Here is a 26,200-nt window from a genome sequence, read left to right as displayed (position 1 = left end):
ATTATTATTATATGAACAAAGCAATACAGCTTTGTAAATATAGTATTGATCAAGCATTGATTGCCCGCAACACTCACTGCATACTTAAGAAATGCTTTTTAAGAAAATTGAAGAAAAAGTCCAAAAAATGGAAACAAAAATTAACTTCCAAAAAAATTAATACATGTTGATATCAACACAAAAACGACTCCTAGTACCTTAAATATTGAAAACGTATGATTGAGAGACTTGGAGATTATTTATTTGACTATTTGAGAAAATTATTCTCAGAAATTTTCTTGGACCTACACAAGAAAACAGCGTATCACATAAGATACAACCAATAGCCAGAACGACTAGTTGAACATGATACAATCAGCAAGTTCATTAAAAAACAGCGCTTAAGATGGCTCAGACACATTATAAGAATGTGAGAAAAAAGAGAGCAACACAAGATATTCGAGAATGAAATTAGAAGCAGCAGAAGAAGAGAAAGGCCAAGAAAACGAATAGAAAAATAGTGTCCAAAATGATCTACAGAAGAAGCATATAAGAAACTAGAAAGAGAATAGAAGGAACAGAGAAGAACGAAAGTTTGTTGTAAGACAGGGCTAGATACTACACGGACTGAAACGCCAAGGACGATGACCTGAAGAATGTATAATTGAAAAGTGCTTTAAATTTTTTAATTTATTAGTTGCTAACAAGTTAATTTACATTCAGGCATAAATATCTTAAACTATTATTAATTTTGTTGTAAAAGAAAATTTCCAACATTCTGAACATTGCTTTAAGTTCATTTTACATTTTAATTTTTAATTTTATATTACTTTTTTTTTACAAAAATTTGTTTTCTTGCATTATATGCACATATGTAAGATTAAGTGCTTCGAAAACATAACATTTGACAGATTGCAATAGTGATGCCAAGCAAACGTCTTGAGCAAGCGATTTGTTATTTTTGCGTCACTTCTATAAGTTGCTGAATACACCTCTATTATTATTAAGTTTAATAATAATAATATAATAATAATACTACGTTTCCACTACGTACTTAGTAAGTCATATAGTAACATAGAGCTTTTTGCGTTTACATTATCATGAGTTACTTAAGGAATGGGAAAGAGCTTTTATGTGTCTAAAAGTTCTAGTTTTAGAACTTTTCTGTGTTTATAATTTAATTGCAAACAGATGATATTAAATGTTATATTGTTAGAAGAAAATACATCAGCATGGAAAACGCAGATAATTAAAATAATGTTTAGTCAAATTTTCAGTAAGTTTTATTTTAACTTATAGCTAATAATAACACTAATAACTTATAAATTAAAAATAAAAACAACAAAAAATATATACTTATATATTTAAACTTTGGTTTTTATTTAAAACAATATATTTCTTATATACATATTTAAACAATATATTTATACACATAGTTAAAACAATATCTTTATACACGACGCTACCCATCGAACTTCCGTTATTCTACTACACTCGATTGTGTCCTTTTCTGTCAAACATAGGTTAGGTGACCACATGTTGTTAAAAATTTTAAGGTGCCCAGTTGTGCGTTTCGGATGTAGGTTAACAGTCGGCCCTTCCTGACGTCAAGCGTCCTCGCGCTCGGAATCAGTTTCTTCTTCGTACGGCAATTGACACCATGGCTTTAGAAGATCAGACGCATAGATTGATTTATAATGTCGTTGTTTTCGATCGGATCCTGGTAGGTCTTCGATGACATAACGGTCATTATCGAGAACTTCGGTGACTACAAACGGTCCTTTATATCGACATTCAAGTTTGCGGGACGTGCCTGTGGATGCTGGTTCTCGTTCTGCTAGAACTAAATCACCTTGCTCATATTTCGTTGGTTTCCTGTGTTTATCGTCGAAACGCTTTTTCGCGTTTACCCGTTTACTATCGGTGTTATTAGCAGCAAGTATACGTCGGCGGTGAAGTTCTTCTTGGGTGATGGGAATAGTATCGTCTTCATCTTGGAGAATTTGGATCAGCTTGTTACCTAATATGTCGCGTGGCTTGAATCCAAAAAGCAATTCGTTTGGAGATTTTCCCGTCGTTTGGCTAATCAGTGAGTTCAATGTACATTGAATGCTTCGTAGTTGCTCGTCCCAGGTTCGGTCATCTTGTGTTGATGGTTGCAGCATGGATAAAACGGTGCGATTAAATCGTTCGACTTGGCCATTGGCTCGTGGCGTACGGACTGCATTGCGTATGTGTTTGATTTGTTGATCGTTACAGTATCTTTCGAATTCTTTTGACGTAAAGGCGGTACCACGATCACTTATTATAGTTTCAGGGGTTCCAACGTAACTGGTAGCTTCATTCAGAATGGCGATGACTTGTTTAGTGTTCGTACTTTTCACTGGTCTGACGATGACAAATTTTGTGAAACTGTCCACAATAATCAGGATATATTCGTTTAACTTTCGGCTTCGGGGAAAAGGTCCCAGGTGGTCAATGTGTATTGTTTTGAACGGAATAGGCTCCATTTTGTCGCAATGTAACTCACCTTCCTTTTTACCTCCTCGACGCTTAGAGAAGGCACAATCAATGCACGCTTTCACAAAAGATTTGACAAAGTTTCGCATTCGAGCGAACCACATAGACTGTAGTAAGTATTCAATCGTTCGGTCAACGCTTAGGTGTCCTGTTTTAACATGTGCATCATGTGTCACCTTCCATCGCAAAGCCTTTGGTATTACGAAGAGCTGTTGGTTTTTATACCGTTTGCACAGTCGTCCGTTAATTATTTTATAGTCGTTAATAATGTCTGAATCCTTATCCTCAATTTTCACTACGACTTGTTGAAGTTTGCTATCTTGTAATTGCATACTGTAAAGCCAATCTGCCTCATTTATTTCCGCCTTCCAGACTCGCAAAGTCGCTTCCTCAAGATCACAACCGTCTTCGTTAGGCATACGACTTAGTGCGTCGACGTGCGCCATTCGTTGCTCGCTTCGATGTTCGATGATGAGGTCATAGTCTTGGATTTTCTTCGCAACGATTTCTTTTTTCGGTTCCGGAACTCTATACGGGACTTGTGCGATTACCTCGTTGGTCGTTAACTCAATTTTCATTTCGACTACACTAGTTTTGCCGATTCCATCCATACCTGTAGCGAAACATTCTCGGAATTCATTCATCACCTCTGACAGCTTTCCCTTAGAATCTGAATTTACAGTGTCCATACACACGTCATCCTCCGTTATTGGACTAAGTTTATTAATTTTACACGTCGTTTTTACTTTGTCTTCGAATTTGAACTGTCCGTTGTCATATACGGCGCGTAAATTTTTGGCTATTGAATATTTCGTCCCCGAGCAATAAATCGTAATTCAACACACGATCTTTGAAGACGTGTAACGTCAACGGTTTTTCAACTTCATCGATTTTCAAATCCGTGTCGATTTGTATCTCAGATCGTTCTATACCACCACCGAATCCACTGATGGTAAATAGGTTTTTGCTGCGCGTACCACCAATATCGTTGGCAAATGTTTCTCGGACCATATTACATTCGCTTCCAGTATCAATAAATGCAATGGCTTGCTTGCCACCAATCGTTATTTTCTTAAGGAATTTATTGTCGATAATACTTGTTTTTCGCACGAAAGCTGATGGTTTTCCGCAATTTTGCTGTTCATTTTTGGGGTGCACCTTATTACAATCTATACAACGAGGACGTTTTGGGGGTCTTGCACAATTTACTGACAAGTGCCCTGACTCACCACAATTGTAACACATAACATTCTTTGCCTTACTGAACGATTGTATTCTTTGTTCGCTTTCACCCGCATTATGAAAAGGCTTTTCGTTTATCTTAATGCAATTTTGTAAAAAGTTCTCGCATGCTTCACGCATTTCTTTAACGGATACGAATTTTGCGGAGCAATCGCCATTTGTAGTTCTCGATGTTTTAATCCTTCTCGGGCGTATTTCGTGATAGCCATCTCACTAAGATTATGACGTCGTCCTAGCGCAGAGACACGAAAAATGAACTCAGTTATTGTTTCGTTTTGCCTTCGTGCAACGCGCGACATATTGTAATGTATATCCGCTTCATCGTATTCGCAACCGAACTCGGTGACAAGCTCATTTGAGAACTCCTTCCAAGTAGCATGCATTTTTGGTGATGCGTCCACCCACATGCGCGCTACACCCTTCAAACGGCTATACACTGCAAGAAGCACACTTTTTTCGGGCCACGCATATACAGACATAACAGCTTCAACACGTTCGACAAATTGCGTAGCCGTAATAGAATCTTCATTCGTTGGGTCGAATTCGGGTAGGACTTCTGCGATTTCTCGTATAGAATGCGCGTTACGGTCCTTGCTAGGCATTTCTGAAGTACTGTTTTGATTGTTTCTACCGTTATTCTGGTTAATGGCCACTTGTTGAACCATTTGCCGCAGTTCGCTAATTTGTTTTCTCAATTCTTCGTTTTCACCCCGCAATTCATCATTATCGTTCGTAAATTGTAAAACTACGCCGCTTGCCTTCACGTGTTCAGTTAATCTTGCAACTAATTCTGCTTTATTGCCTGTAGTTGATAACTCTTGCTGTTGTAAGAAGTCCTTCAACTGTTCCTTCGTCAGTGTCTCGATGGTCACCATCATTACGTATATATATGCGTTCGTTTGTTTTTTAATTTTCTGCGCCAAATATTACTTACGTTTTAATTACTCCCCTTTTGGACATTGATTCAATCCCACTTCTGAACTTTAAACTTTGGTTTTTATTTAAAACAATATATTTCTTATATACATATTTAAACAACATATTTATACACATAGTTAAAACAATATCTTTATACACGACGCTACCCATCGAACTTCCGTTATTCTACTACACTCGATTGTGTCCTTTTCTGTCAAACATAGGTTAGGTGACCACATGTTGTTAAAAATTTTAAGGTGCCCAGTTGTGCGTTTCGGATGTAGGTTAACATATATTTTTCATATAAATAGATTTTATTTAATTATAAAATTTATAAAATATTTATATTATCGCATTTATAATTTTAATAATATAAAATTTATTAAAAATAAAAATAAATAATATAGTCGATTATCATTAATTTTTCTTTTCTTTGTAGGTGTGTTCTTTTTTGACTTCAAAGATGTTGACGATAATATTGATGACGTTGGCAGTAACGGTGAGGATCACTATCAGAAATTGATACGAAGGTGTTGTCCATAGACAAATTCTCCAAAATTCTATATACGTTATTGACACGTTATTCTATATGACGTTATTGACTCGTTACTCCACGATGAGGGCTTCGTTGAAAACCACAATACATTGCTGATTCTTTGTTTTTTTTAAAAAAAAAAAGTATTTAACATAACATTAACTATTAAATAAAACATATACTCGTATTATTAATCGTAAAAGATTATGTGGTTTTAAGTACAAAAAAGTAATGATATGATAGAAATTCACCTTATTGAACACTTACCTAAAATGTTGAGTGAAGTGCACTTTCCTTTGAACTTCGGACGCGGTTACCATAAAACCAGTTTCACCTTTTTCATCGAAGAAGATTTTCCTCCCATAGTTCTACGATTCCACACGCATTCCGGGTGACTTTTTTTTGTTTTACATTAAACACAATTTATAAACCAAACTTAACCTGAAATAAATATTTTTTATTAAATAATATATGAAATTTTATAATTATATCAAATATTTGACAAATAAACTTATTTTCATATTTTTATGTATTAATTATATATTTTATTTACAAAATAATTATTTATTTTTTTATTATATGTTTAAAAAAAATTCTTACCTGTTGTTTGTTTTGGATTTTGAATGTTTGTTTATGTTTACATTTTGCTTCATATGTCAAATATGTCAAATTCCGATCATTTTCAATGTTGCATTCGTCATATTTGGTATAATTTTGGTCGAATTTTGTTTACTATATTCTATAGTATATGAAAAAGCATGGAAGCTCTTTGTATGGCTAATGCAATTTACTCAGTAAATGAAGCTACGTAGTGGAAAGTGTACTATAATGTGAGTTATGGTATATTCATTTTCATCATAATGTGAACAGGTAAAATCTATTCAGATATGATTTTCTTATTAAGCAAACGAAAAAAATCATAAAGAAAAGAATTGATTTTCAATATTAATCAAGATATAAATAAGTTCACAAAAAAATCTACCAAAAAAAAACTTTTACCAAGAAATCAAAAAAAAAAAATAATACTTTATTATATTCTAAAAATTTTTACTAAATAATGTGTGTTTGACTGGTATATTAAGTGTTAGGCTCTTTTTTTCGTGAGTTCTGTTCTTGTGTGCACATTCCTTTTAATTATAATTAATTAAATTAATTACATATTAATTACTTATGCTTATGATTGTAAAACAAATAATATCAATGTTACTTTAAAAATTTTCAATAACTTCCACAAAAGTATTAGTTCATCATAGAAGAAGAAAATTAAGATCAATCACAATATTTAGATATTCTCTTACTACTACGACAATCGTATATTGACAAAATGTAATCAGAAGCTAACAGTCTTTTAACGAATTATAATATTCAATTCGAAACTTGTTCGAATTAAGAGACGCAAGTTTCTACGAGGAGGTTAGAAATAATCCAAACTAAGTGATCCACAAAATCTCACAATTCAAAAAGAAATAGCCCTATTTTTAAAAGTATTGTATACATCCCCTAATTTTCTGAACAAATCTCAGCATCTAATATTTATGATAAACAACAAATAAAATAACAAATAAAAAACAAAAAATACAACGAATACGATATACTGTAACACCAAATCAAAAATTGACGTAATGGATAAACTCAATGAGACGGATCTAACATCTGCAACCCAGTATATGTTGGGACAACAAAAAACAAATTGAAGACACGTATACCTAGACACAATCATATCATTCAGCATATAAAAGTATTAAAATTAAAATGGCACTAGTTTCACATTTTATTAAATCAAAGCCTATGCCGACATAAGTGGATAAAAACACTTTCAATAAATCGGGAACAGGTCGTTTGATTGTTACTGAATTGAATATTTGTTTTTTTGTCATATGTATTGAATATTTGTGTATAATGAACTGATATAATATCAAAGCCTTGAAGAGAACTATAGACTATAGTCGAAATATAGTTGAAAATAAAATATTCTTTTTGATAATAATTTAAAAAGTTATGTATAATTGAAACAATGGACTGTTCCCATGCACCGTTGAAGAAAATAAAAAATTAATATACTAAATATAATTCTTAAAAAAATAGAAGTCTTCAGAAGTAAAGGGCAAAACTTTTTAGTAAAATTATAGTATAAGTCATTATTTTGGAAATTGCAATTATTTTTCTGTAAGCAGATAATTTCAACTATATATAGTAATATTGGTAATATTGGTGTAATGTGAACTTCAGACATTCACTTCCATTTTCACATTTAGTTTTCTGTAGAATTGAAAGTGAAAGAACAAACCAGAGTGTTTCACAGTTAACGAACAAAAGTATCAGAAACAATTATGTAGGATTTTACAACGATTGAATTCCAATTAATCGATTGCGTAGAGAGATATTTAGTGGGTATTATGAGTACTGACGTTCGTTCAGATGGTAATGTTAAATTAAACATTAAAAAAACGTTGGTAATATGAACTTATATTTTTAATTTTAATTCAGTTAAATTCTTATATCAGTTTTTAACACTCTTATGTGCATCATAAAGACTTTGTTTCTCTTAGTTTTACTAGAGCGTTTTATAAAGTCTTTTTTAAATACAATGTTGAAAAGTAAGCATGACAGTACATCCTCTAATTCTAGTCACTTATGTGAATAAGAAATCTTGATGACAGATTGTTTTGAATTTATACTCATATACTTCCTTACGGCTACTTTGTTACGACAGTACGACAGAATTATAGGCACCTTTATTATACTGTATTTAATCTAACAGTTTGGTTTCATTTTCTGTAAATCGTTAACGGTTGCCAGGTTTCCTACCATAACCTTTTTTAATGAGATGGGTTGTTAAGGAACCACTAATTTCCTGCAAAAGGGCTTGTGTTTTGTGAAAGTCCTAAGATCACAGTAATAAGAATAGCTACCGTCAGTCTTCTTTAAGATTACGTGTATTTAAAATTAATGTTTTTAAATAACCGCAAAAATATCAATAAAAATGATTACCGTACTTAATTACAACTGAGTTTACTTTTGCCTAGCTATTAAAATTAGGTTTTTGCCACAGTGAAGCATGTTGTTTTTATATGAAGAGGATTTCAAATTTCAGATTTCAGATTTCAGAATTCCGAATTTTTATGAATATACACACATATATGTATATGAGTTAAGACGTTACAAATTATTACATATTCATATATAATATATTTTTGCACATTAAACTCATTACTTACGCACATACATACATTTGTGTATTAAAAATGTTTTTTAAACACAAGTACTCTTTATATATACCTATGATCAATTGATTTTCTCTAAAAAATAGAAATCATATGAAACTAAAAATATCTAAATATTTTTTATATGTATCAGACATTATTTTTATAAACACGTTTATATTCATATACGTATTTTTGCACACAAGAATATATCACCCTGAATTCATATAAAAATATAAATAAATAAATAATATAGCAAAAACAAAGAGCTAAGGCAAAAAATTTTAGACAAATCTTTTGATGCAACAGCAACTCTCTGCCGCTACTGATGCTATTGCTTCGAAATTTAAAATTAGTAGTAAATTTAAACGCAATCGTGAGGTATCTGTTCCCATGCACCGGAAAAATAATTAACCTGTGTTGCGAACTGCTGTTGTTTTGTACGTTTTGCATAATATTTATCACTGTAATAGTGCTTAGAATTGCTCGAATAATCGAATCATAGAAAGAAATAATAAAATAATTATGTGGTTATGGAAATCCTATAATTATCGAGATGATAAGTGCATTTAAAATTAGAACAGTTGTGTAAATTAGTTTTTATAACTACAAAAACAACAAAAACAACAAAAACAACAAAAATAAATTAAAATATAAAAATAAAAATTAAGTGATCTCTTAAAAATGTATGCATGGATCTTATAAATAAGTATCCATCCAATTGTTAAAGCAAAAATATAATGTCTTTTAAAAATTAAATGCATATATTATTTTGTGATAATAAATATATTTACATAAAAACATTTTTATCTTTCAATAAACTTGTGAAATAATTAATTTTAAATTAAAATTTTATAATTATAAAGGGTCTCTATGAAAAAATATCAGTGTATAGTATGCAATGTGCTAATTTTAAATCTAAGCACAAAATTACTCACATTTAAATATTTATATTCAATTACATGCTTTGATTTTCTTATTCCTCTCTTATATCTATTATTTTTCATAGTCTATTGCACTAAAAATAAATGTTTTAGCCAACCTCCCCAAATCCCCTTATTTAAGTGTATTGCGTGAAAAGTTTTCCAGAAGGAAAATATATATATGAAGATATAAAATAAAAATAAAAAATACAAAATACAAAAGTTATCGGATTTCACTTCCCACAATGTGAACAGCTCATGCGCAATATAATTTCAAATATAATTTTTTTAGAACAGAACAAACTTTACTTTAAAAAAATAAAAAAAGTATTTTAAAAACATTCGAATAACATTTACACTCTTTTTAAACGCTACTCTGATAATAAGACCAGTTAAAATATGTTGACCAGAATAGACGCCTTGTAGAGCCTTGAAGACCTATTATATTTTACAACCTCCATTTCGTTGTGCTCAGATGTGGAATTAATTTTCATTAATATGTCTGTAACAAATAATTTGATTATATTTTGTCCATATTATATTTTTTAGAAAGAGAAAGAAAGCAATTAAAATAAAAATAAGAATAAGAATTAAATATTTTTTATTTATAACAGGAAAATTAAAATTTTTTTATTTTACTCTTAAGAACTCACATGAAAATAAATCGAAATCTTTTTTGTTCTTCAAATTGTTCTTCAAAATTGTTTGCTATCGATGTCACGTAATGAAAAATGTGAATCGAGTTATATATAATTGTAAACATTAAATTTACGTAAATATTTTATAAAGTTATCTCCAAAAAATGTGTTTTCTATTGCAGGCATACAAATTAGCACCAAAATAATCACTGCAATCCATAAACACATTTAAACCTACAACAGCGCACACAAAGTGCATCGCAGAACTTGTTTGATTGAATATATTTCGTATAAGCAGACAAGATATTACAGTTAAAAGCATTTAAGCTCCTGCAGGTGCGCAGCTTGGCTGCTTAGTGTATAAAGTATTCTATGTTGCCACGAATCGTTATAAATTTCTATTTTATAACCACAGTTGGTAATTGAAGCAGGACGCGTAAGATCTCGACATGGGGGTTGCTGAAGATTTCGCCCCCAGTTTTGTAAAAAAACCGCAGCTACGACAAGAAGATGATGGAAATCGATTGATTTTTGAATGTCAATTGCTATCATCGCCTAAACCAGACATACAGTGGTATCGCTCTGACAATTTGCTCACAGAAGATGAAAGAACAAAATTTAAAACTCAGCCTTTAGAGGATAATAAATTCACTGTTATATTAGAACTGGATGATGTTGTGGAAACTGATGCAGGTCTTTATAAAGTGAAAGCAAAAAATAAATCGGGCGAAGTATCAGCATCAATTAATTTAAATTTTACACGTAAGTCACATTTCTTTCCCATTAATTTAATTCTAATAAGGTGAAAAATTTACATATTATTGTAGTTTCGAAAATTAGTTATCAGAAAAATAATAATAAACATGTTGTAATCTACATGCAGCTAATTAAATTTTACATATGGCTGAGACCTATTACTGAAAAATCATTACTAGCAACAAGTCATATCTTAAAAACTATAGTAGTTTTAATAGATTTTTTTTTAATTATATGTAAATTTGTTTATTTTCTTAATTTGGAAATAAGACAAAATTTATTATATATAATAACATTAACAAAATGTTGATTACGAGATAGGCTGATAGATAGTATCAGAGAAGCTGTCATTGTATATTAATTAATATTAATTTATTAATTACAAGTATTGTAATTACACAAAATTAGGTTGTGTAACAGCTGCAATATTTTGTGTCTTCTGCTGCTTATATCCAAAATATTAAGTACAAATTTAAATGACATCTAATGTTCGTGCACAATATATAATACATTAATTTGTTTATTTATTTTCATATTAAAATAATATAGCTGCGGACGAACCCAAAGAAAAGTAAGAAAATAGATTCTTTTGTTATGCTCGAATTGTTTGAATTTTAAAAATATTTTTCTGCTAAAGTAATTTTCTAAAAGCCTAATTTCTATACACTTGCTCAGTGTATGATTGTTATCTGAAATTTGCTTATTACTTATATATATTTCCAATTTATATTAATGCTTTTTTTTATTAATGCTTTGTGGCTTAGAAAATAAAATATCAATCAAGAGCGAAGGGTAAGTTAATAAAGCATTTAAAATTAGTAATAGCATATGTGTACTAGATGCAGTATTCATCAAAAAAAAATAGCACCAATATTTTTTATTCCTTAAAGGTTTTAAATAAATTAAAACAAAATGATGTGACTTGAATAAAATACCTTATTCTTACTACACTGAGAAAAATAATATTTAGAAAAATAATCATATATACATGACTACCATATGCGATTTAAATATATTGTGAACAAAATCGAGCGATAATGATACAAATAAAGTGCGATAAAAAAATTGAAAAGTGTTAGTAAAAAATACGCGTTTTGCACTGAAAAGTTTTTAATCCCAAAAAGGTAAAAAGTTTGTGTTACCGCTTCCATAGCGTCCAGTGTGCGCGAGTTAAAGGTTTTATTCAGTTCGGTGAATAATAAACAAAAATTTATTTATTTATTTAATATTATTTTTTATTTTAAATCACAAGAGTATTTGTTTTACAATATTTAAGTTATTAGATTTAACTTCGGTTAAAGATATCGTAAGAATAACCTCCTACATAATTTTGTTCGTCTATTTATAACAATAATTTGGGTTAATAGCCACATAGGTTATACTTATTTATTTAGGAACAATCCGGTTTAGTTACTATGATATTTGTATTTATTATTTGGCTTATTTAACAAATCTTTAATTAAATATATTTCAATTGCACATTTGTATGCTTAATTTTACACAAATGAGTTAGATTTTTTTCAGATATTTATTTAAATAAATCTTTTAGGACAATCTCCTCTATTAAGTTTTTGTCTATACTAGTAGGTAGATAGATTGTAACTCGCGTGCGCTTTATAAAAACAAAATACACAGTAAACAATAACTTGCATAGCAAAAGCAAACGAAAAAAAAAAAAAGTATTGCCACACTTATACTAAAAAAGCATTCAAACGCAGTTCTACGCAAAATACTGTTTTTAACTGCTTTGACTTAAATAAATCACAAAACACAGAGTGTAAATAAAAAAACCGAAATCTAATTAAATCTCACAACACATACAACGCCGTTATCTGTTCAAGCAGATGCTCAGCTCAATAAAATATCTTTTGACAAGAAAAGAATTCGTTTTTAACAAGAAGACAGTTAAGCGCGGTGCAGAATATCATTTTTGAACGTCATCCAAGTTGTGCTCTCTCTTGCTTCAATTTATTCTAGCGACAGAACTTGGACATGTTCACATTCAAAAGTTGTTATTTAAGCAAAATTTTTGAAGAATAGCTGTTTACGAAAGCTGTAAGTGTGTTAGTGAAACCCCGCAAAAATATGCTCTTGAATGACGAATGCAAGTTTTTGGGTGACAGGCTATCATTTACAGCATGTTGGCGGAAAGCTGAATGTCATTCTTAAGTTTTCTCTCTTGAATGACACTCAAAAATGATAGTCTGCTTTAAGGATAAAACTGTTATAAGAAACTGTAACTGTAACAATATACTTTAAAATAATCCTAAGTGTGTTTGCAATATACTTTGTCCCTCGTGTTGTATGCTACAACACCATACTGCTTTATTTAGTTTTGCATTGATACAGCAGATCACTGCAAACCAGATACTTTCATTGTTCCCATTTCAATTTGAGTTCTGCCATTTTGTTTTTAATTTACGCTTTTCAATGTAGTTTCACACTTAAACTAAGTTTCATTCAGTTTCAAGAACTGGTTTGATTGAATTCCATGCGCCATTTATTTTTTCAATCTTTGACGATGTTGCTTACGGCTACTAAAGCCTTATCATAAGTAACAGTTGCTGTTCTGTAATTAAAGTAAGTTGTTCAGAGGTTTCAAAATTGTAATTGAAAGTTATAGTTTCCATATTTTTATATTTTCCCCATATTTTTGTCTAGGAAAACTGATGAGCGTGCAATTCTACCTTTTGGGCATTTGATTTATCCTAAGTTATCCATATTTGATTACGTCAAATATTGCATATATGTTATTTTCCAGAGCGAAAAGTCAGTAGAGTTGTTCGGCGAAATCAAGTACTGAATAAGAGTTACAGTAACCTTAGTACTAATTTTATTAAATATACTTTTATCAACTAGAGATTACAATTGTTGCCATTATTGACTTATTCTTTTACAAACTAGCTCTAGGTAACTGTTACATTATAGAATTGGATCATCATAACAACTAGAATCAAGTCTCACTTTTCTCAACAAGGTAGACCAGAAATTTCAAAGCTGGAAGCTTTGGTTGAAAACAGGTTGTGACTGTACGGTTTTGTTCAGGATGACTATAATTTACCGTTTGATATTGGGATATTCTATAGATTTGTTATTTTAACCTTAATTCGAAATTAAAATCAATTGGTAGCACAAAAGACTTATTGTCGATTGCACAATCAATAGCAGTTTCTTGTTGTAATTTAACGAAGCGTATAGAAGAATTCGTAACAATCTAATTTCATTGCAGTTGTATGGCCAGAGAATAAACTAAATAAAATTTTGTTAATTTATAGAATGCAATAAAAATATTGGTAAATTTAATTACAAACAGTAAATATTTGCGAACCATTTTTTCTGGTCTATAGAATTTCGGTTTAAATGAAAACTACTGTATTTCCTTTATACACAATTTTTTGAGTAACTCTTATCTTTTCTTTGCTTTCTTTGGTTTACATACACGGTTTTAAAACTCCCATAGAAACAGGCAATGTAGTAGCCAAAGTTACGCAATGGTGTAGGATTGAAACATAAATTTTATTGGACCCCATGTGATATTGTTTTAATTCCTGACAGGAAGTAACTTTGTTTTCTTTCTTCAATAAAGAGAAAATTTTTAGTGTGTAGATCATTGGACGAAAGTGCTTTCTTAGTACACCATTCATCAGTTGTTCAATAAGATGCAAGGAAACATGAAAATACTCACACTTTAGAAAATGATTGATGGATAGAACAGTGCATACTACCTATGAAGTCATTCAAGTACAGATTGGCTTTTGATTGCTGTTTGAAATAATGTTGTAACAAAAAGAGCAAACTTAATATGCTTAACTATATAGAAGTTTAAATAAAATTTATTTATGGTAATCGTAGAGTAAGGTTTTAGAATTTTAAATATATATATTTTTTTTAATGCATAAAACCTTACTTTTTTGTTGGGAAAAAACGAAGTATTTAAATCGACGAGTTGGTGCTATTTATTTGATCGTTGTTACATGCATGACAAATAATTTAATAAAAAAATAACTATTAATCTTTAACTCAACCTTATGTACTTTTGATTCTGTTTATTAAAAACGCTGTATTGACTTTGTAGACGTATAAAAAATGTTCTTACACTTAATTTCATTTGAGTACTAATCATGAACTTGTTAATGTGTGCATTGCATTGAATATATAAAACTTAAAAACTTTAATTTAATTTATAAATTCAAGGCAAATTGATGGTTTTGCGCCTACATTTGCTAAGAAGCCGGCTATCCGACAGGAGGATGACGGCAAACGATTACTATTTGAGTGCAGGGTAAATGCAGATCCTAAACCTACAATTATTTGGTACCACAATAGCGCAGCAGTTAAGGAAACTTCAAGACATAAGGTAATAACAAAATATATCATTTTTCTAATATCGCATTTCAATTGCTTTTAATATGAAAGTTGACTATTGACAAAGATGGGCACTCATATTTTGCAACACTGGAAATTAAAAATGTTACAGTTGAGGATGCTGGCAAATACAAAGTGAACGCAAAAAATGAGTTAGGTGAAAGCAACGCAACAATAAGTCTAAATTTTGACAGTAAGTAAAGTGCAACACTTCCTTTTTCTTTGTAATTAAAGTAAAAGTGTGAATGCATATCATTTTTATGAACATCTATTTGTGATTTTGTTACAATTGTTACAAGCGCTGGAAAACTATAGATATATCTTAAGGTGCTTTCATTCATTAACTCCTCACAAAATACAGCGGCTCTCGCATATATTTTAACGCAATTAGAACTTTACTTATAATTTATTTTAAAAAATAGTTTTTATAAACCTGGACGCACTGGATTGATTTATAAGGATTAATATTCGAAGGTTAATTTTTGTGTGAGGCCAGAATAGATCGATTATTTCGTATTCAAGCATTGCACTTAATTATACCTGTATACGAAGCACTGATCAAAAAAATAACGAAGAAAGAGTTTGTGAATGTATTTTAATGTCTTTGATGACATTATTTTCAAGACTGTCTCAGGACAGCGTCCCCATACTAAATAATTAAACCAACAAAAAACAATCTAAATGCATAAAGGCATTTTTAAGACTAATAAGTAATCTCTTAAGTGGAATCACTCAGTGTACCAGGCATATTCTGAATATACTTTAAATTTAATGTTGAAAAGAACAATCTTGTAAATAAAATAGTTGCTGAAATGCTAAGCTTGTTTTCATGTTGCTGTATATAAGAAGGCAATCACATCAAAGCATTAATATATTGAAAATAACTAGTCAAATAATAATAAGTCTTATTTAAATTTTTTCACTCTTGGCAGATATCTATTTAAAAATGCTTTAAATAATTTAATTATTTAACTAATTGTATCATCCACTATAAACAATTATTGAAATTGAGATGGCGAATAATGCAAACAGTTCATTTTTATTTGTTCAATAAATCACTAAAGTTAGATTCAATATTTCAAAAAATTAAATGCAGTGAGAAGAAAATATATAAAAGGGGTTTTACTGCTTGTGTTAAATGTTATCGTATAAAAGAGATCTTACCGAAAGTGTAAATTCTACATAAACTCTATATTGTATGTACGAGCTTTTGCTCACCTTTTTAACTATAAAATTAACAACTTTATAAATGTATGAACGTATTATTAATTTTTTCCCAATAATATGTATATATCCTTTGCAAATGATTTTGTCGCATTAGATTATATCTGTACTTAAACCGTTTGTACCTTGAAATTTAGGCGACGAAGCACCTGTTCCCGATGATGGTATAAAGCCAACATTTACCGAACGACCTGTTATTCATCAAAGTGAAGATGGCGGAAATGTTACCTTTGAGTGCAGATGCGTTGGAGATCCAAAACCAAACATTGTATGGTACGAAATAATGTTTCTTAAAAATGAGAGAGTTGTATTTTTAGTTGCATTTGAAGCTACAAAAAAAAGAACTTTTAAAATACTAAATTCGTACAGGGATTTTGCTAACTTGATTTTTAATTAACTTAGTTTTGTTAGCAAAAGTAAACAAATTTAAATTTCTCACGCCTAAAAAGAATTCAATTGTATGTATACATAAAACATAGTTAACCAATGTAATATATACATATATACTCAAGAATTTATAATTGGCTTTTAATGAAAACAGGTTAATAAAATTTTTGTTTATATATTTACTTTTAACACCGTTCTTATTGTAAAATGAAATATGTAATTCGTATGTAACATTATGTGCATTGTAAAGGTTTCACGGAAGTGAAGAATTGAAAGAAGGTGGTCGTTATAAGATGACATTGACTTTGGACCAAAAACTCTATCATATGGCGCGCTTAGAAATAAGTAAGGTTATATCAAGTGATCAAGGGGAATACCGTGCAAGAGCCCGAAACCACATTGGAGAAGGTGTTGCAACAATTAATCTAAATTTTGAAGGTGGTTCTAAAAAGTAAGGAACAAATTACTGTACAATATATGAAAAACACTCAACAAGTTATCCATTATTTTAAAACAATCAGTAGAATGTGTTGAGTATGTTTCACAAATGTTTGGACTTCGGTGTCCTCAACTTAACTTAATGCAATTATGAACGTAGTTGCATATCCATTTATTCTTTATTCTGTACATTTTCTCGAGTATCCGAGAATTCGATACGTCCGTATATTAATGATGGTAATATAAGTCTAAAATAATTCGTATTTAAACATATTTTCTGTTACCCTTTATTTGATTCTTTGAGTTTTTATTCATATTTTGGTCTTGATTTTTTTTGTTATTTCTTATTCTGTCTAAATTTTTCTTTAAACATCTTTTTTTCTTTTTCCATCTGAATATAATTCAGAATTCCTGATGGTAAATCTCCTCGTTTTCCAAAAAAGCCAACTATTCGTCAAGAAGAAGATATTCTTATCATGGAATGCATATTAGAGGCCCATCCAGTACCAGATATAACTTGGTATTGCGCTGATAAACAAATTAATGGTTCTTCACGAATGAAAATGTCTCGTAAGGCAATATCTAAGGATACATACATATTGACATTAGAAATACAAAATCCGACAAAGGAAGATGGTGGAAATTATCGGTGTAATGCTTTTAATATGTTTGGTGAAAGTAACGCTAATATTGCCCTCAATTTTCAAGGTACATAGATATTTGTTAAACATTAATTAAACCAATTAAACATACTCATAATAAGAATTATACAATTTTAAGCATATATCTATAAATCAGTTAAGTCTAAATTTAGTTACCAAATTAAAAATTGAGAAGAGTTTGTATATTATTACGAGTAATATTTTAAAAGGGTTGTATTGGCCAGAAAAAAATAAATTATAAAATATAGAACTTATTAAAATGTAATATTTAACCGGTAAGCACTATGCAAAATGCAGCGATAATTCGGAATATTCGGTAATCCAGAACTTTCGAATATAATTGTCCGGATTATCGAGAGCATAATGTATTATTAATATTCATTATAATTTTCATTTCAATTTTGGCGGGACTTAAACCATTATATTGCGGGTTGTACTTGGGTAGGTGTTGCCAGTGATAATGTTTTCTGATCAATGCACTTTTCGATGTTTCATCTGTGATAAAATATACAATAAATTATAGTATTGGAAAACTATAATATACATAAAATATTATCACAAACTTTATTTTCGTCGATAATATTTTTATATAATATAATATTTTTATATATTGCGAATTGTTACGGGTTTTTTCGATTCGCAACCTTTCATTTGCAGAATTTTTCGTATTTTTATTTGCTGTTTTGACAAATCCCATCTCTAACGGAGATATTAATGCTGAAAATTATTTTATCTGTTCTACAGCTTTGCTTTCCTGTTAGAATACATTCTCGATCCTTAACAGTATTTTGTATAAAATTACAAAAACATACACCTTACATGCAAATTGCATTTTATATATTTTTGTTTTTAAAAATATCAGGCACGCGGTGTAGGTCATATTTTGTTTTCAAAAATAAAAGTTATTCTTGAATTTTATATTTTGAAAGCAAAAATAATAGTTATTTGTGAGTTTTGAAAAAAGCTTGAAAAAATAAAAGGCGGATATGTAATTTATTTTTGATGAATATATATTGAGCAAATTTAATTATTATATTTTGAGTTTTATTTTAAAATGCGAATGATAACAGTTATAAGGTGATTTTTATTTTTTTAATGATATTGTTATGGTCCCTTATTGTAAAAGCTTTTTTCGAAAATTGTTTATAACTGTTTATATATATACATATATATATTTTGCTGTTGACATTTTTTTGCTGTTGACATTTTTTTGCTGTTGACATTTTGTCTTATATTTACTAATTGTAAATATACTAACAAAATCTTTAAATTTTATTTTTCAAACTCAGTTATTAAGCAACAATCATTTTTTTAGTTTCGGAATTCATTTTTGTTGAACAAATGTGATTTTATAAATCAGCTGTTAAGCAAAATGGGAAATTCTTATTGAGAATGGCGAATGTAAATGCCATAGAAGGTTTTATAAAATCTTCTTTGGTAAATACTTTCAAGTGATTCATTGCAAAAGAGTCATTTAGTGCTAGTTAAACGCAGCATTAGAGTTAAGTTCGAGTTCATTCTCATTTATCTCATATATACCTATGCTTACAGCAATAAACTTAAGCTTAAAAATGTGTTAAAGTTTTAAAGTTAAGATCAATCTTACAATACTTTGCTCATCATTTCTTTAATTCGAACATATCATTGATTCTGTCTGGTTTTGAACAAGCAAGTTAACTGATGTTTCATATTTATGCTTATAATCTTTGCATATATACTCCATTTATACTTGCTGAGTTTTTGTCAAAGATTTTTTAAACTTATATGATATACTAATTCATAGTTTTTGTATTTTATTTATTTTACATAGTTCAGGTCTATACTTAAATAACCCCGAAGTTTCGAAGGTTTTTGATGTCCTCTTGCAACTGATTTTACAAACATCAAATTGGTATTATTTATATTATAAAATAATCACATGTTTTCTATTATAGGAGTACCAGGTTGGTCACGCTTATCTTGTCGGTGTCCTTTTTTCCTGTTCGTTGTTTTGTTTAAACTTTTTTAAGTATGAAGGCTCTCTAGTGTCGCTTGCTGCGAACTACATATTTATCTATTATTTTTACTTTGGTGAGGTCTGCTGTATGTTTTATTACTTTTGATATCGTTCTTTTAGGCGACTCCTAATGTTCCCTTAGTTGTTCCTACATATATTTGTATTTTATTTCTTTTGATTTATAGGCAATTACGTTGTAGGTGATCGTTTTATTGAGATGTTTGTTTATATTTTATTGAGATGAGTTTAGGAATATAAGGTAGACTGAAAATTATTTTTGTTTCGTTATGGTGGGGTCTGTGGTTTTCGGTTTATTGTTGTCTTTATTATGTTTTTTATGAATTTTAGGAGAGGTTGGTTTTGAAAAGTGTGTATTTCATAATTTTTAAGATACATTGATTGGTTGGATAAGAAGTTAATTATTATACTAGACGATATATGTTTTCTAAACCCGATAAATTTTAGTGTGTTGCTTTCCCTGTAAATTTTTGTTACAGGAACCGCTTGTGTGTTTTGCGAATTTGTCTTCATTTTGACCTCGCAGCTCACCTATTTGATTCTATGCGGCTAGTTTTCGTAAATGCATTTTCAAATTTTCCATTTGTTAATAAAATATTTCCAACTAATACAAAGATACCATAACAACAATATCGGCAATTTTTGCTATCGAAGGTTATCCTTTAATTTTAGTAAGTGTCTATAGTCTGCAGGTTACTTCAGGCAGATTTTACACTCTTTGTAACTTACAACTTACTCGCATAACAAAAGCTTCATTTCAAGCGTTTTATACAATTTTTTAAACCAGAAGTAAAGAAGAGCATTTAAGGTGGTTTTCCAGTATAATCTGCTATAATAAAATATGTGGCTTTGTATAGTTTTACACCAAATATACAGTGAAAAGCTCCAGCAGAATTACACGATGAAGAAGTTCAAACAAAAAATTTAATCTCAAAATTATTCAATACGGAATAATTGATCATTCAATCGAAAAATGCGACTATTAACTGGCATGTTAACTAGGTAAAACGTAGGAACAGTAGCTACTGTTCAGACTGCACAAGCAGGAATGCGGATGTGTTACATTTTTGATCTTTCAATTCTAAAGTAACTCCATCACATCAAGAGAAAAAACACTTTTATTATCATCTTTACAGATCAGAGCGGATGGAACAAAATGAAATGGTAGTACGTTATGTTAACAGCAGTATATGCGCCGAGACGTTAATTGTTACAGTTTTTAAGTTTAGGAAATATAAAATATAATGTGTATGAAGCTATTTTAAGAAGGAGCTTAGTCATATCGTAAACTCAACTTTGTAGGTAAAGCTTGTAAGATACAGTAAAGTAAATACAAGAATAAGAAGTCAGTCGATGGTGAGGCTTAAATGCGTGCATTTTACTCGAATAAAACAGATACATTTCCTAGATCTGGTCTACATATGCTTGGTTTCTCCTGTGCGTTGTCTTGTTGTCTTGTTATTGTGGTGGACTTTTGTGCATGTGCCTAGCGGTCTTTTTGTTGTTCAAAGCTTTGTAATTTACGTGTTTACTACATGATGAACATATGATTTCATTATCAGTCGAATAAAGTTCGAAACGCCAACAGTTTTCTCATTTTGCAACACATAAGCCTTAAACAACATGAATAATAACAATATTATTATCAGGGTTCGTATTTGATCACTCATGAGCAGCTCAGGCTCATGAGCAAGAGCGAATTCTTATGTGAACCCAAAATTGGCTCATGAGCGTGATCCTAAAATTGGCTCATATTGAAGAGCTGCTCACCAACGTGAGCCTTCACGTTGCTTATATTGAAGAGCTGCTCATGAGGTCTCACAAGCCGAGAGCTCACGAGCTCAACTGTGTAATAAAAAGCGATTTATTAGTTTATTTGCTTTATTTATTTTTATAAATGTCATATGTGAAAATATATTATTTGAAATTAACTTAGCTTATTATTATTTATATTAAACAATATAAAACAATAATTTGAATTTGAAAAACAAATTTATAAAATATTATTATTTTCCACAAATAAACAATCAATCAATCAATCATATTATAGTTAGATCAAGTTTATTAAGATTTTAAATCTTTTTTTATAACATGTTTTCACACAAAAAAAATAATAAAATCTTAAATTGGGTGCATGAAATTTCATGAGCCGCAGCTCATACTCTTGCTCACGAGCGTGAGCCCATTTATAACTTACTGGCGGCTCTTGCTCGTGAGTTGGGCTCGCTCGTGAGCGTGAGCCATCGTATGAAAAGAGTTTTTTGCCGGCTCATGAGTCGTGAGCAGAATGAGCCAAAATGAGCCGCTCATGGGTACGCAGATACGAACTCTGATTATTATTAAATAATAATAATACTAAATAAAATATAGTAATAAAAAAAGATAGATAAAAGTGAATTTATGTCTATTCTAATATATTTTATTTTGCTGTTTTGGATAGCTTTCAACTTTTCTAGGAGTGTTGTTTTTTAATTGTTTTTCTTTATAAACAAACATACCAATAAATTAGCAGTTAAAGGCAATGAAAAATTTTAAAAGAACAGAAAATATTCCAAAATGTAAAATGTGAATTACGACAAGAGTGATGCAAAAAATGACAACCTAATTTATCAACAAGTTTTTCGTAAGCCTATAGGAAATCCTCTGGCACATACTATTGCTGACATAGTATTTGCTGAATTGCTTGACACAACCATAGCAGAATTAAGAACCAGCTATAACATAGATTTTCTCTATAACATATATAGCAGAAAAACATACATATAAAATTCACAACAAAATGTATATACAAATCTAATCACAAAGTATTCTTACTCTTCAGCAATGAAAAAAATCCGATAGAAAAAAATTAATAATAAAGATAATACTGGTAATAAAGATAATACAGCACAGCTTTAAAGAGAATCCCCAGCTATTTTTTGAAAATATGAAAATGCTTGACGTAGAGAAAACGACCACGAAGAGATTTATCCAAAGAACCTGTAAATTTAAGAAAATATTGGTGAATATAAGCCATGACAAAATGTAAAAGTTGTATAATATAACACAATACAACACAATATATAATTAAATAATAATAATAAATAAAAGAATAGTAGTATATAGTATTTAATAAACTTAAGGTTTGAAAAAATATGCACAATAGGTCTTAATCGACTGAGGCCATTAGGTTTACAGAAATTTTATGGTTTAATTCGACAGAGGTCTTTACTTTACGTCTTGCATCGATTGGTAGTGTAATTGGTGAAATAAATGAAAGAATAGTGTACATATTTTCATTAAATGAACTATTTTGATTTAATATTAAATATTATAAATAAAATGATGTTTCTATTTTGTTATTAACACGTAATATAATATCTACATTAATTATACCACACAAGGTACAAATAAATTTATTCATTTTTTTAAACATCCTTTATTATATATAAATAGTACAATCTATACTATTTGTTAATTTATTACTATTGCTGAATTGTACTTCATAGATATTGAGTAATACGTGTGGGGGTTTACTGAACCAGTGTTCAGCTCCTATAGAATAAATTTATATATGACTGTTTAAGTCTTCTCAATACAAATGTCATCGTCATAAAATATCATGAAACGCCAGTAGAAGCTAATGAAACTAAATATGGCATAACTATTTTCTAATTACCTAATTAATTAATTTAATTAAAAAGTATATTTTCACAATAAACCGTTGCTTAAAATTTTAGAATTTAATGAAGATTACAGAAGATTATCGTCTGTATAATTTCAATAACATTACAAAAAATTTTATATTCAAAAAATATTGTACAAATAAGTATATTTTTATGCAAAAATAAGTTAAAACAATTAAAGCTTAATAAATGCTAGGACTAATAATTTTCATGTTTTTTGGAAGTAAATATATTAATTATTATAAACTTTAAGTCCATGCCTTATTGATACGCTTTTTCATTGCAAATTTCTGAGCTTACGAAGAATAAGTTATTTAAAACTCATTATTAAACTTGTTTTTTTATGGCTTTTATATTTAAATATATTATAAATATATATCTATATAAAATTTCATAATGAAGGCGCTAATGATGCTGATGGATTTGCACCTTCATTTATCGAAAAACCACGAATTATACCTAACGACTCTGGAACTTTGATAACGATGAAATGTAAGTGTAAAGCGAAACCCGAGCCAACAGTGACCTGGTACAGAGGTCAGGATATTGTTGAAAAAAGTAATAAGAATAAAATAAAAACGACTATAATCGAAGAGGATACATTTCAGCTTACTCTGGAAATAAAGGTTTGTAAAGTTATACTCATTGCAATTTGTTCAGTAAAATGATTAAATATAATCACAGGATCCAGGCGCAGCAGATGGCGGTACATACAGATGTAATGTACAAAATGAATATGGAGAATCGAATGCTAACTTAAATCTAAACATTGAGGCTGAACCTGAACCAGAAGGAGAAGGCCCAACATTTGTTGAAAAGCCTCGAATTATTTCTGAAAACAATGGCAAATTAGTAATAATGGAGTGTAAAGTAAAGGCGGATCCTAAACCAGATATAGTGTGGTATTGTAACGACAAAATTATAAAAGAGAGCAATAAAATAAAAATGTCTATGGAGCAACGTGGTGATCAGTACTACATTAAACTGGAGTTACTAGATCCCCAACTCGAAGATTCAGGTCTCTATAAATGCAATATTAAAAACTTGCTTGGAGAACTAAATGCCAATCTAACATTAAACATTGAAAGTAAGTAAAAAACTATTAATTTTTCCATAAGTTTAAATAACTTATAAAAATAGGTACCTCTATAATCACTTAATGTTTTCTATTTTTTTTTTTGGTTTTTAGTCGTACCTGTGATTAAAGATAAACCTAAAATAATTAAAATAATTAAGAAACGTACAGTACTGATTGAATGCATGGTGGCATCGAAATTCAAACCTAAGTGTACTTGGTACAAGGAGACAAATGCTGTTGAAGAAAGTGCGCGACATGTTTACATTGTAGAACAAACAAAAGAAGGGGAGTTTGCTGTAAAATTGGAAATCAACGAAGTTGAAAATAGCGATAAAGGCTCTTATAAACTTGTTGCTAGCAACGAAAAAGGTGAAGCAGTATCCCAAATTGTTAATTTAACTGATATCCCTGAAGAGGATCGTAAATCGAGTAAGCCACAAATTGCTCGAAAACTAGTTGATCAAACAGTTGTGGAAAGCAAAACGTTTGAATTGCTGATAAGCTTGAAGCAAAGCGATCGCAAATGCAAAATAGAATGGTACAAGGGAACTACTTTGATAAAAGAAACTAAAGACATCACAACAACATTTGATGGAACAACTGCTCGTCTTACTTACAATGCAGCGAAGCAAGAACACACGTCAGTGTATAAAGTTATTGTAAGCAATGATATAGGCAAAGACGAATCCGTTTGCAAAATAACAGTGGAAAAACCGAAAGACAAAAAAAAGAAGGAGGAGGAAGAAAAAAAAGAAAAGAAGGAAGTGGAAACTAAGCCTGAGGTAATGAAAAATTTTTTATTGATTTTAAAATAAATAAATGGTAGCTCTGTTCCACGAGCTATTTGTAGTAAAACTCAAGTAAAACACAAGTAAAAATTCACACGAAAATTATGGTAGCTGGTGGAACGCACTTGTGTATACACAGTGTTACTCAAAGTTACTACGAGTAGCTCGTGGAACAGACCTGGTATTAGATGGGACAAAAAATTCGAAATTTAAAATTTAATTTGAAATTTTTAATTGTGTCTGACATTTCTTTTCTTTGCCTGAATACTTCATAAAACTGGCGCTTTTCTGTGAAGGCTTGTTTCAAGACATCGTTATATCGTTAAACTGCTTTGATGTCTTGATGATGTTTGGTGTTACGCATAATTCTTTGTTGACATTGAAAATGTGTATGTATATACGGAAGATTTTGTGATATTTCCATTTTTGCATTTTAGGTGGTGTTTTTTGTTCTATTTTTAACGTTTTTGATGCTATTTCTTCTCAAATAGCTTCAGCAATAATTGGATGTTAAAACGATTTTTCGAAATTCTCCAATTTTATTTTTTTCATCGGTATTTTTCCATATTCGTATTGTATTTTGCAGGAAAATATGCAATTATTGATAAATATGTCATCAAAAAATGAATTTGCATACTCTTTTCGTTATAGACTTTTATATTTAGAATTATAAAATTATAGACTTTTATGAATGAAAAAAGTTGAAGGTCTTAACAGTATATGACGTATTCCACATGTGATTCATATGAAAAACTTGTTGTTTTATAAAGAAAAGGATCACTTCTAAACAAACATTAGCATATCCTTTACGGATTTCATAATTATGCACTAAGATATAAGATATTTATTTTCATAAGATGATGAT

The 26,200-nt window shown here is 29.8% G+C and overlaps 1 protein-coding gene across 22 annotated transcripts in view; it reads left to right on the top strand.

Moving 5' to 3' along the window:
• The first annotated feature begins 8,738 nt into the window (after window positions 1–8,738).
• Window positions 8,739–26,200, top strand: part of LOC119683993 (twitchin) — an 83,273-nt gene continuing 65,811 nt past the window's right edge. For 18 of the 22 annotated variants that reach the window (XM_038097919.1, XM_038097912.1, XM_038097911.1 and 15 more), the window contains exons 1-11: window positions 8,739–8,837; window positions 10,141–10,720; window positions 11,264–11,285; window positions 14,909–15,071; window positions 15,131–15,272; window positions 16,441–16,576; window positions 16,941–17,141; window positions 17,535–17,836; window positions 23,872–24,095; window positions 24,154–24,556; window positions 24,659–25,329. In XM_038097919.1, the coding sequence (XP_037953847.1) occupies window positions 10,408–10,720; window positions 11,264–11,285; window positions 14,909–15,071; window positions 15,131–15,272; window positions 16,441–16,576; window positions 16,941–17,141; window positions 17,535–17,836; window positions 23,872–24,095; window positions 24,154–24,556; window positions 24,659–25,329 (2,577 nt within the window). In that variant the 5' untranslated portion in view covers window positions 8,739–8,837; window positions 10,141–10,407. The remainder of the gene's footprint in view (window positions 8,838–10,140; window positions 10,721–11,263; window positions 11,286–14,908; window positions 15,072–15,130; window positions 15,273–16,440; window positions 16,577–16,940; window positions 17,142–17,534; window positions 17,837–23,871; window positions 24,096–24,153; window positions 24,557–24,658; window positions 25,330–26,200) is intronic. The other 4 variants (XM_038097920.1, XM_038097917.1, XM_038097924.1 and 1 more) reach the window with 1 other exon arrangement.

The sequence above is a fragment of the Teleopsis dalmanni genome, chromosome 2, assembly GCF_002237135.1.
Source record: "Teleopsis dalmanni isolate 2A chromosome 2, ASM223713v2, whole genome shotgun sequence".
NCBI lineage: Eukaryota > Metazoa > Arthropoda > Insecta > Diptera > Diopsidae > Teleopsis > Teleopsis dalmanni.
The sequence above is the reverse complement of the archived record's forward strand: the minus strand, read 5'-3'. Positions and strand labels throughout refer to the sequence as shown.